The following is a 12590-nucleotide window of genomic DNA, read 5'->3' on the forward strand; positions in this document are numbered from 1 at the left end:
ATTAAGACAGTGTGGTTACTCGGGCAATATGCTAAAAAATCATGACTGCCCCGAGAAAACCGGTACTGTTGGGAGGTATGGGTGTAAAACACAACAGCCATCGGTTTGGCCCCGTCCAGGCTAACGTCGTCTGCTACAGAACTTGGCCCACCCTGGTACCGACCCCCAAAAACGGGGAGTCATCTCCATACCTTCTGTGCTTTCTGTTACGGGTTATTCTCCAGGGTAGTCTGAGGTGACGGTTTCCATGGTTTCCATACAGGGCTCTCTTATCTCATGTATGTTTATGTACAGCTCCGTGGTATATGAGGTTGCCGTATAATGCAAATTATACTTTATTTTTTAATGGTTTTGTTAATTTAGAGTTCTGCCCTATTGTAATTGTGCGATGAAATCTGCTGCTGTTCTATAAATAAGATGTTACAACAATACACACGATCAGCGCCGCCATAGCCTACAGTATAAGCCATATGAGTATGAGACGGATGGGCATGCCTCCCAACTGTCCCGCTATGTGCAGAACAGTCCTGGTTTTTCTCCTCTATCCCGCTTTTCGGGACAGAAGTAGAGCTGGGTAGGACAATGGGATTCAAGACCAATCTCGCAGCCTGGGACACCAAAATAAGCATTCTGCACATGCGCACAACCCAACACGATCACGCACATGCACAGTATTGCATACCTCTTGAGCGCCGCCCCCTTTTTTGGGAGACAGTTGGGAGGTATGGATGCGCAAGGCATTGATACTCATCCTCATTCAAAGGGTTAAAATAATACTCTCTGCTTTAGCTACTTGGACAGCACACGGGTGTGAGTTTTTGCACCCTCCTGTACTATCTCTGTGCCTTTCATCTCTCCCCTGTTAGAAAAGTCTGTGGCTAGCGTTGGCCTTCCGTTCCTTCTGTGCTGTCCCTCCTAAAAGATGTCACGAGACAGACTCTCATCTGCCACGGAGCGAACAGAAGGAGAACATAGCTGCGGAAGTTCCTGGAGCTGTTAGAAACCGCAGCCAGAATGCCACCCAAATGCTCAGGAAGTTTGTGGCTTTGATCTAAAGAACAAAGATGACCCCTTCACGATCTCGGTTTATGTCCTGTAATAGGATACGGCCAGAGCAGTGCGGAGACCCCGGCTCAGAACATCATTGTTGATCACTAGGAGACCTTTGTCTTCTCCTCGCTGGCACAGATACTGTCTGCGCTCTTATCGAGCAGCTCAGCTACTGCCCCTGGGTCTTACTTTGCATTATGTTCTTGGCTGGACTGTGAGTACAAAAAGAAACACAGACAGGCGCACTCGAATAAGAACTAGAGCTTTGTTTTGGAAGAAAAGAGCACTAATGATTGCCGTTGAACCCTTACATCTTCTCGTACCTTCAATATTTATCTGGAGCTTGATGGGACTAAACCTGGTCAACTGGATGTTGGGGAGGGCACTGAGGCCATAGTCAAAGAGCGCGGGGACCTCTCGAGAAAACATATTTCATAGCATTCATGATATTTTTAGAAAAGTTACCACCTTCTAGACATATTCCAGAGCTCAGCGAATTTGGGGAAACCAACCCTTTTCCTTTGGTCTCCTCCATGTTGGCCTTGCCATGCCTGTTGCGTAGAGGTGGCAAAGTCGGTTGTGTCAGGACAGTTGGTAGCTATAAAAAATTGACTGAATTGGACAAGCCTTCTGGGCTCACTGGTTCTTGGACTAACTTTTACGGACAGGCATGAGGACAGAAACCTAGAAGCAGAAGAGTTGTCTGATCTAGCTTTGCTCTGGTTCGCTCATCTCCCACCTGAACAGCAGGGCCAGCCAAAGAGTTGGGATCAAGCCCACACTGGCTCACCCAGGTCTACTGATCATTTTTGGTCTAGAAAGCTCCAACAATGAGCTATTATTATTAGTCTTGGTTGACTTTTCTTATTTTGTTCCTCTGCATGATGGCTGCTGCGTAAAAGTGGAACGCTGGCCAATGGTACAGAGATCCCACCAAATAAGTTGGCTGCTAGGAAAGATGGCTACTATTAACAATATGTGGGACAGGAAAGAAAATAAGCTTTTGTTTTCCTTATGTTGTTTCTGCCAGCCATGGAGAGGAAAACAAAACACTTTGAAAGGAATGGTTCCTTTTTAAAGACTGGCTGCTCCTAGAAGTTCATTTCCTACTGACATTCATGCCTCATCCTTGCCTGTTTGGACAATGAAGAACAGATGTTTTTTTTTTACAGGGACTTCAATAATAGCAATAAAAATTCAATGTAACAACAAAATTCTGGTCTGGATCATTTAACCCCGAGTTCAATATGACTTAGTACCGAAAGATACGTTTCCTGATGTCTGTATATTTGGAGGAGGGAGAGGTAGGTGTCCTGATGTCTGTGTATTAGGAGGAGGGGAGAGGTAGGTGTCCTGATGTCTGTGTATTAGGAGGAGGGGAGAGGTAGGTGTCCTGATGTCTGTGTATTAGGAGGAGGGGAGAGGTAGGTGACCTGATGTCTGTGTATTAGGAGGAGGGGAGAGGTAGGTGTCCTGATGTCTGTGTATTAGAAGGAGCGGAGATGTGGGTGTCCTGATGTCTGTGTATTAGGAGGAGGGGAGCGGTAGGTGTCCTGATGTCTGTGTATTAGGAGGAGGGGAGAGGTAGGTGTTCTGATGTCTGTGTATTAGGAGGAGGGGAGAGGTAGGTGTTCTGATGTCTGTGTATTACGAGGAGGGGAGAGGTAGGTGTCCTGATGTCTGTGTATTAGGAGGAGGGGAGAGGTAGGTGTCCTGATGTCTGTGTATTAGGAGGAGGGGAAGGTGTCCTGATGTCTGTGTATTAGGAGGAGGGGAAGGTGTGCTGATGTCTGTGTATTAGGAGGAGGGGAGAGGTAGGTGTCCTGATGTCTGTGTATTAGGAGGAGGGGAGGGGTAGGTGTCCTGATGTCTGTGTATTAGGAGGAGGGGAGGGGTAGGTGTCCTGATGGCTGTTAATCCAAAGAAGGTAATGGCCGTAAATAATATATATTTTCAATGATGCATATTTAAGGATTATAGTTTATTAGAAATATATATTTTTATAACATATTCTTAAAGTGTGCACAATAACCCACACAAGAAAAAAATACAAGTAAAGCCATCGACCTGTGTTTTTTCGTTAAAGCCTGGAAAATAAAAAGCAGAAGTCAGCTGACCCCTAAAAGCGGCCAGAATAAAGAATCATTTTGCAGCCAAATGCAATACAGATGTGCCTCGGTGCATTGTGGGGCTTTTGTGAGACAAGGAAATTGCAGTTGAGTAATGAGACCACAACTGTTCTCAAAAGTAACCCTTTCAAACCCAAAAAAAGAGGTTTACGTACCGACTGAGGTATATTACATAGAATCTAAGTAGCTTCTGGCTCAAGACCAGTTGTGAGTAACGGCATTGTTTGTTCTGCCGGGAAAAAAAACAAAAATATATCCACAGGGTTTGGTCATCTAGGTTGCCAGGTAACTCTAGAGGTCTCACATGGGGGACATAAAATTGAGCTCCAAGTACCAAGAACCCTGTTTCTTCAGCGCGGACAACTCAGTTATTGTCTTGACAACCTGGGATGGGTTGCTGCTGAAGGATAGCCCTGTCTCTCCTTGAAAAACCAAGTCATATGAACTTCTAAGCCTCCATCACCCAGCATGGAGTCCATAGGACATTTCTTAGACCTTTCATAGTTCAGGGGGTTTATGTGCTTATCGAAGTACCAATTAATTTTGATGTCTAACAAACACAGCACGTGGTTCTTTGGAACGTTCTAACTAAGCAAAAAATGACGAGAGTGATGACGTTTACGGAACAGGAACGTGAAAGTCTGACATAACTTAGAACTTGGAATAACCTTTTAGACTGCAGCAGAAGATATAAGAGGCGCATACTGTTGAACTTTGCATTTCGCATTGTTCAGAAGCACCTTGAGTAATAAGTGTTGTATAATAACCTTAATTTAAGCAATCTGGTACGTTTTTACAACGTAGGGTTCATCTAGTGGTGTGGAACCGGCAAAGTAGTTATTATGACGTCAAGCGCCTGCCCGGATTTAAGTCTCTGCTGCAGGTTTGATAAGATAACCGTTGAAGGTCACGTAGGTGTCAAAGTCATCACTGAAGACTGCGTTCTCCCGTTCGCCTTTAAAGAGCCTGACCCAGACTTCATCCTGCTCCTGAAGCTCCAGCATCAGACTCTGGCTCTGCATGATGCTACGGTCACTGGGCTGGGCGTACAAGATCACCGCTTCCTTGTCGTTCTTCATCACGTGCAAGTACGTCTCCTTCTGATTCCAAGTGTGCACGTTTAGGTTAAAAAAGTAAACCCCGGGGATATAGCAGAAAAACTTGCCGCTGAACATGTTGAAGTGTCCGTACAGGTTCACTAGCTCCGTATCGAAGATAAGGGGCTGGTAATAGTCATTGCTGTGAAGAGACTTCTTGCGACCAACAGAAAAGGCCGAATAGTAATTTTTACAAGCGTCTCCGGGGGCCCCGATGTTTCCTTTTGGGCCTCTTGGACCTGATGGCCCCCTTGGTCCTGTGTTTCCTGCTTTGCCAGATTTTCCTGGAATTCCCCTCTGTCCCATGTCACCCTTTTCACCTGATAGGAATGAAAAATCGTCATTGGCATCCATATAGAACCTTTTAGCAAACTTTTGGAATATATTACACTAGGTTCAATAAAAATATTCAAACTAGAATTATTGAGGTGTATCCAGAAGTCAGTCAGTTAATTGTGGTTCCTATGGGCACTTGGAGTTCATGTTGCCCGATTCGTACATGTTCCTTTTTGTAAATATATAAGGACATCTGGGATGAAACTTAGCACATCTAGAAAATGTACCCAATCTTTTTGTTATTGACCGCTTTTTATCCATGATATATCGTATACTTACTCTGAAACATGGGAAGACCCGGAACCCAAAATTAAACAACTTCCAGTGACAAGTACCGGTACTTTCCGGATTCCGTGCCCCTTCCTTCCCAGTCTCCATACTGATTCCTCGCTAACAATCATTACCTTTTAGGATGGTGATATTGACCTGGGGGACAGGATGGTACATGACATACGCAGGAGATGCGGCTGGTGGGTCACAGCAGCGCACGCACTCAGATCGAGACGTCACGGGCTCTGTGTTTGGGGGATCAGTTGGCGAGCTCTGTGTAAAACTATAGATTGAAAAACAAGTCATAAAAGGTTAATTGACTCCCATGTGGTCAATCAAATAGTGATATTGTTCTATTAAAAGATACACCTGCTTGGAGAAGGCAACATATCTGACCACATTAACTGCGCATTAAGAAAGACCAGCCTTGCCAAGTGTCGATTGACCCTTCTAAAAGCATAGCACATGGAGGCCTCCATTGTTGCCGGTCATGTGATAGTTTAGATGACTTTCCCTGCTCAGCATGACAATGCTAATAAAGTCTGTTCATCCATAGATTTTCATTACACGTTGTGTCTGGATGAGTGATTAAGACTGAGCCTTTCTATCTTTTACAAGAAGCCTGCATGATAAGGTGTTGTTAGGGAATATCTCTAGTAGATCGGGCTAACATAACAGAGCTACAAATGGTTAATTTAAGTTAACCCACTAAGTTTAAACACACTCTCTGTTGCCATAGTATGATACTTTACACCTTCACTTTCAGTATCTGGGACTGACGAACATAATGGAGAATAGTGTATGTATTACAACCTCTGCTTGGTTGGTCCAGGTCCATATGTGGTGGCTTCTCGTCGTTGTCTATTGGCTGAAAGGGCGTAAAAGGCTTGTATCAGGAACAGCAGGATGAAGGAGCCACTCAAAAACCATAAGCCGGAATAAACCATCTTCCTACAGAACAGAAAATAGGTCACGTCTACAGAAAACTTCAGTGCACCAACAGTCTAAAATAAACCCCAACACATCCAAAAATACCCATGTGCACACACAAGTGCGAAAGCTTGCACCATTACTGATAGGAATGCACATGGTAGCAGAATTGGATCCAAGGTTCCATAGGTAGGATGTCACCTCTACGCTTCATTCATGGCACAGAGGAGGTCCTCATGAGTATTGACACCCCTATACTGTTTGCTGTGTTCTTTTCGCTCTATCATATCTTTTTCATCCTCACTCTTCTACTTTACAATGACATCAAAACCTATATAAAACCCTCTGATTACCTTTTTTGGGCTATGTTTTTCAGACAGAACTCATACAAATATCTATGTAACCATGGGTCAGTGCTTAAACTTCTGAAGTTTATTTTCCAACAGAAGGAGAGACCTCTGAAGCTTATGTGGCTCTACAAATCTGAAATTGGCTTTGGACAGTAACTACTCATTCATTACATGTTACATACATGATATGGTTTGAGGAGGACATGTATGTCCATCCACTTTAGTTTTTCAAAGACAGATATTCCTCATTCATGGTCCAGAAGAAGGCAAACAAAAGTCTTCATCGATGATACAACCAAACGTTTGCTGAGAGATGTGCCGAGGAGGCCTGAGGACTCAATGTTTCACTTTATTATCTTCTCTATCCTCGATGGAAACAGATTGTAGCAAAAAAAGGGATGAGAAACATCATAGTCGAAAAAAACAGGCATCACGGTCATTATAAGACGGAAATCCCCACCGTTCGTTGAACTGAAGAAACCAGTTCATCTTTAAACAGATGTCTTCAAAGAAATAAACAGAATGCTGTTTGAGGACAAGAGCTTGAATAAATGACCTAAGTCCTAAGTCTAGCTGCCCCAGGGATGCTGTGAGATATAACCCTAGAAATGATGTGGTTGGCCTGCAGTTTCCATGATGTACAGTCAACCATATGGTGCCCAAAATGTCCTTAGCCCTGATATGCGTACGGGGCAAGAGGGTAACCCTTGTTCCATTAAAGTCCCTCTTTTCTAGGAACACAAAATGTTTGCTGGGTATGAGGGTATCACAGCCCTAAAAGTCACAGAAAGTGCGTTTATTAGTTTAAAAGCCCTACCTCTAGCATGGCTGCTAAAGAACAAAATGCTGGACAAATACCTCTAAAAAAGCCCAGAAATATTCAAGCTCTGCAGCTTTTTTCCATCCAGTTTTTATCTCCGCCCCTCTATTAAAGCCTAATCCGCTGCATATTTCTCTTTCAACTGAAAGTAGGATGTTTTCAAGGTATTTGTGCCAGAATAGAGGATCCTGAGTGCAAAATTATTTTGATAATCAGAGATGCAAGTTTTTCTTGGCATCTTTTGCGTTTCATGATTAGGATCATCTTGTGCCGAATAAGACTTTTGCATTATCTCTACTGAGACTCGACTTTTATCAAAGCTTGACAAAGTCCCCTGTCAATTCATTCTATACAAAGGGATTCTGGGGCAGGGGGTCTGTGATTGTAAGGGGACCATTGTACAAATTTAGGATTGTTGCATGAACGCAGTGGACGGTCACATAAGGGGGTCTATTACCTAAACCATGATTGCATTGCTGACTTGTGTAGAGTGAAGCCAACATGAGCAGGATCTCACATCAGCCTGGACAGGTTAAGTCTCTTGAGATTGGCTGGTTTTAGGTACTTTTGAGACCAGTTGATAACTAACTCAGTATCCAAAATCAGCCATGCATGGACATTGCTGCTGACGACTAAAAATCAGGTCTCATGAATGCTTCCCCTGTTACCCCTTCTAACAGATGCTGTTTGCCCTAGCTTGGTGGCCTTGAGTACCTGTTTACCCACGTCATTGAAAATCCTCTGAGCTGGTTTCCATGGAATTATATACAGTTATAAAAAGTTTGCTGTGCCACTGTCTGCTCCACTTGACAATGGAAGTTCCCTCAGTCCAACCAGAAGAGTAAGTTGCGGCTCTTCTGTAGACGGTACTATGTATGGACGCCAAGATGATACTCTGAGTGGGAAGGTTTGCCTGGAAATCAAGAATTGCCAAGCTGCCAAAGAGTCCTCTAGGGTAATCATTCTCATTTACCCCATCACTATCTTCTTGGCTTCTTATAAGGTTAATCCAGGTCAATGACTCACCAGCTGGATATTCAAAAGAAGTCCTTACATCAGAGGAACTCAACTGAAAGTTACGCCTATAAGCCCATTATTAGCCCTACCAGCTTGAGTTGCCCCAGGTCTTTGACTAACTAAATGTAGGATTTAGTGAAGGTGGCTCCTCCTGCCTAGGTTTATCCAGTTGGTTTCTCTGTTGTGATGTCTCCTTGCGTGCGTTCTCGATGAGCTTATGTCACATTCTTCTGTAGAACCCTGTCCTTCTGCCAAATTCTGTCTGACCTCTTTCCAGATCCTGGGAAGCAACCACTTCCTTACACGTCTCAAGCCTGTGTTTTTTCCCTTTCAGGATGTATGTTATCTCCTTGATTTGCATATACAATCTTACTTGTGCCTTTCTGTAATCCTTATTAACTGTAGTCAATGCATTAACAATCTGTGTCTACTTCAAGCTCGGACAAACAGTGTCATCCAGGAGAACATGCACTCAGTTGTTGAAATAGGTGAATAAACCTTACAAAGAGGACAAAAGCGGATAGCGAAGAACCTGTCCGTTTGGAGTTGTCACATAGACATTAAGATCACAAAAAGTAATCCCACCCTGACGGTACGTACTAACTGTACTATGATACAACTTGTCAAATTCACTAATATTTATGAGTTTTCACAAGTTCGTCAGGCCATGATCCATACTGACCTGCATACTTTGATGAACTCTGTAGGTGCAAATAATACAGTAGTTCCCTATGGAATTTAAATGAACCCTGTATTCAGTAACAGAAAACAGGCTTCAGGAGCGTCCCTAACAAGTTCATTCCAAAATATGACTGATGTTCATTTTAATGAATGATGAGTTGTTTTTTTTATATAGTGAGGAATGAACACAACACATCGGAATACAGCCCCCATGGGTGATCCTTTCTCTACATCCACAGTCTTGTATTATATGTTGCTCCATTTTTGTTGTCAATGAAGCATGGTATTCTATAGTGTACGCGTCTCCGTCACATACTGTATCTTATATGTTAGATTGAATTCATTCTTCGCATCTTCACTGGCCTCCTGACTTCAGGAGCTAGTAAGGACCCACATTACCCTTGGGGTTTGGCAATTCAGTGAGGCTTTCTTATCCAACCATTGACTTTGGTGGGAAACAAACCTTCTATAATTTGTCATCTATACCCCCATCATTGTAGATTCCCGGGAAATAAGGGGTTAATTCTAAGAGCTGTATGGGGAAACCATTGGTAGTTAAACAGAAATGACACTTCACATCATGAAAAGCACACGAGGACAGATTGGAATCATTCCCACGAAAAGCAAATGCTTCGGTTTATACGCAGCTGACTTCCCAGATGGACCAAAATGTACACATATCACCATAGAAACTGCAGAACAAAAATAGGCATTAATGATCCACAAAGGAATTTTTCACATTCAGGGATTTTTTGCAATCTGAACCTAACACGGAGACAGCGGCCACACTTGATTTTAAAGGTGCTGTTCCACCTTTTCTGTTGAATTGATCAAGTTTGTAAGAACATCCAGCATTAGAAGCATCGCTCCTAGTACCGCTAAATGCCCCAAACCTTCCCAGACATTCTGCTGCTACCTTATTTTCTTTTTTTTGCCGGGAACACTTAATTATCATGTGACATGAAAACAGGCGCTGATAGGTTGTTGCCATAGAAACAGAAAAAAAGCTGTTGTTTTATAAATAAACCCACAGAGAAAAAACATACGATGACCCGCCTGCTTAACACACATATACTATACATTATAGGTCCAACCAAGTCAGATTAGTTCTGGTAGCAGGAATTTTATTTTACCCAGCACAGTGCCCAAAAATCAGGACTGTATTGCAAAAACCAAGACAGTTGGGAGGTAGGCACCAGGTTCAGACTTAACTACAAAATATTGCATGCACTTATGGTCAAACTCACCTCCCCTGGTTGTAGGATATCGACTGACAGTTGTGTATGTGAACCAAGTGCCTGGGAGTAGTGTATACCTGTACTTGTTGACAGATGAGTGTGTCCTGAGTGTGAGTGCTGTGTGGCTGAAGAGAGCTGAGTGTGTTCTGGCTGTGTGCAGTGTGTATTTTGTCTGAACTGAGTGTTCATTCCGTGTGATCCTTCAGCTCCTCCCGCACAGTCCTGAAAATTCATGAGACAATGAAGAATTCTGCAAACTGTCCCAAATCCGAACTCCCCCCCCCCTCCCGGCTCCGTGTTAAAAAAGGACAGATGTGCGGAGAACAGCTGCTCCACATCTACCACAACACTGAACATACAAACCGCATCACAACCGCTCCACGCACACAACACGCACAACCTACACAACAGACAAAACATACACAGCAGACGCAACATACACAACCTGCACAACATACACAACAGACAAAACAGCCACAGCATACACAACAGACACAGCATAAACAACAGACACAACATATACAACAGGCACAACAGACACAACCTACACAGCATGCACAACAGACAAAACAGACACAGCATACACAACAGACACAGCATTTACAACAGACAAAACATACACAACCTGCACAACATACACAACAGACAAAACAGACACAGCATACACAACAGACACAGCATTTACAACAGACAAAACATACACAACCTGCACAACATACACAACAGACAAAACAGCCACAGCATACACAACAGACACAGCATATACAACAGATAAAACATATACAACAGATAAAACATATACAACAGACAAAACATACACAACCTGCACAATATACACAACAGACAAAACAGACACAGCATACACACCAGACACAGCATACACAACAGAAACAGACACAATATGCACAACAGACACAACATACACAACCTACACAACATGCACAACAGACACAACCTACACAGCATGCACAACAGACACAACATGCACAACAGACACAGCATACACAACATACACCTGGTCTTTACAGGAACGCAGCGTCTTGCACACCCTAACACACTACCACAATGTAACCTGAACTCCTGCGCTCAATTCCCCGTCAAAACACAAGCGCCAAGATATTTAAGCTTAAAAGTTAATATTCCATCAAACCGAGTCTTAATCCCAAATACCCAGAAATAATTGCCACATTTTGCCACATTCAGATTTTCGCTTGTAATGCCAAATTCTAGGTTCTTGTAGTCATATAATAAGACAAGGGGCTTCGTTTCCATAGCAACAAACAAATGCTGAAAAATGCCTCTATTTATGTTTCTAGAATACCCAAATACTCTCGTTCTTGGTGAGATTTAACGGCTTGGTTTTATCACACCCAGTCTGGGTTTATTGGCACTTTTGTTCTTGCCCTTAAACCTTTCCATGATTGCCACTGATTGGCTGTTTCTAGGACCACGGAAAAGGAGGGGGGCTGCAGCTTCTGCCTAAGGGGTCACCATACTGTCCCTTTAAGGGTTTGGTGCCTATTTGTCCCGATATAAGGAAGGTGAGTCTCCTCTACATGAAGAGTGCTTCTGGCAGCCATAGAAGGAGAGGGAGCGCGGGATGGAGGAATAATGACTTTTGCAGCCTTTGCCTCAGGTGCCAAAGAATTCAACTCGGCTGAGGTCACAGCATAAGTCCAAGCACAGAATTACGAGGAGCATCCGCCAACCTCACCAAACTTTGCTATCCACAAGGCCCTGGGGCCGACACAAATACAGCGCTACGCCCAACTCCATAGTTCTACCTGCTCCAGACCCGACACTAAATAATGTAGACGGAATACACCTACACAGCGCGGCTTATGAAGGATTCAGGGTGCGGGGTCAGTGATGCTGTTGGGGTCCGTGATGTGGAGGAACAAGCCGGCTTTACTTCTGGCAGCTGCCTCCTGGCGTTGGGGGAAACCACATCAAACCTTTGTTTAAGGAGATATATACATTTCGCATGTTGCCGGCCAGCAAGTGCTGCCCTTCAGTAGGTGAGAATTAAATCCTGCGAGCTTTGACTTTATGTTCATTCAATATCTCCGCTGCCTGTGCCAGTAATATACTCACTGCCCCCCCCCCACTCCAACAGTAGAGGGGGTCCCTGGGGGTGGTCGAGCGAGACCCCCTGGAAACATAAACATAAAACAATCCCATTGATTTCAATGGGAGGGCTTTCCTGACACTGATTGGTAGCTTCCAGCAGCCAATCAGTGACTCTATAACAAGGCAATGGAGGAAGTGTTGAAATGCACCTCTGGAGCTGCAGCTTCTCCTCAAATTCTATTTTTTTTAATATATTATTAAACCACTCTTTGTTGAGAAGGCCGTCTGGGACTCTAGACTTTTGATAATAATTTGGACAAAGTTACACATTTTGTTTAACCCTTTCAGTGTCGGTGTTACAACTATGTACAATAATTCTGGAATTTATTTCTAGAATTTTTTTAAAAAGTTGAAAAATATACACATCCACAGTAAAGGGCCACATTTCAGTATTATTATTATTATTTTATTACCTTTTTATGTAACAGTAATACAAATAATAATATTGTATTTACACATTTTAATTTATAAACACATTTTCTGTTGTTTATAAACACCTTATTGTTACTTTTAGGGCAGTAGAACCCTGTGATACCCTCATA

General features: G+C 43.2%; 1 protein-coding gene across 2 annotated transcripts; it reads right to left on the reverse strand.

The window, feature by feature from the left end:
- Nucleotides 1-3012: 3012 nt before the first annotated feature.
- C1QTNF1 (C1q and TNF related 1) lies at nucleotides 3013-10186 on the reverse strand. 2 transcript variants are annotated; one of them, XM_053453681.1, is made up of 4 exons: nucleotides 9928-10186; nucleotides 5696-5829; nucleotides 5017-5165; nucleotides 3013-4596 (listed from the first exon to the last, which is right to left on the reverse strand). In XM_053453681.1, the coding sequence occupies exons 1-4, from the start codon at nucleotides 10150-10152 to the stop codon at nucleotides 4046-4048; spliced, it is 1059 nt and encodes a 352-aa protein (XP_053309656.1). In that variant the 5' UTR covers nucleotides 10153-10186; the 3' UTR covers nucleotides 3013-4045. The 2 variants fall into 2 exon arrangements, with proteins under 2 accessions (XP_053309656.1, XP_053309657.1); XM_053453682.1 differs by having other exon boundaries at nucleotides 5696-5833.
- Between the last annotated feature and the right edge of the window lie 2404 nt (nucleotides 10187-12590).

This window comes from Spea bombifrons, chromosome 13 (genome assembly GCF_027358695.1).
Source record: "Spea bombifrons isolate aSpeBom1 chromosome 13, aSpeBom1.2.pri, whole genome shotgun sequence".
Classification (NCBI taxonomy): domain Eukaryota; kingdom Metazoa; phylum Chordata; class Amphibia; order Anura; family Pelobatidae; genus Spea; species Spea bombifrons.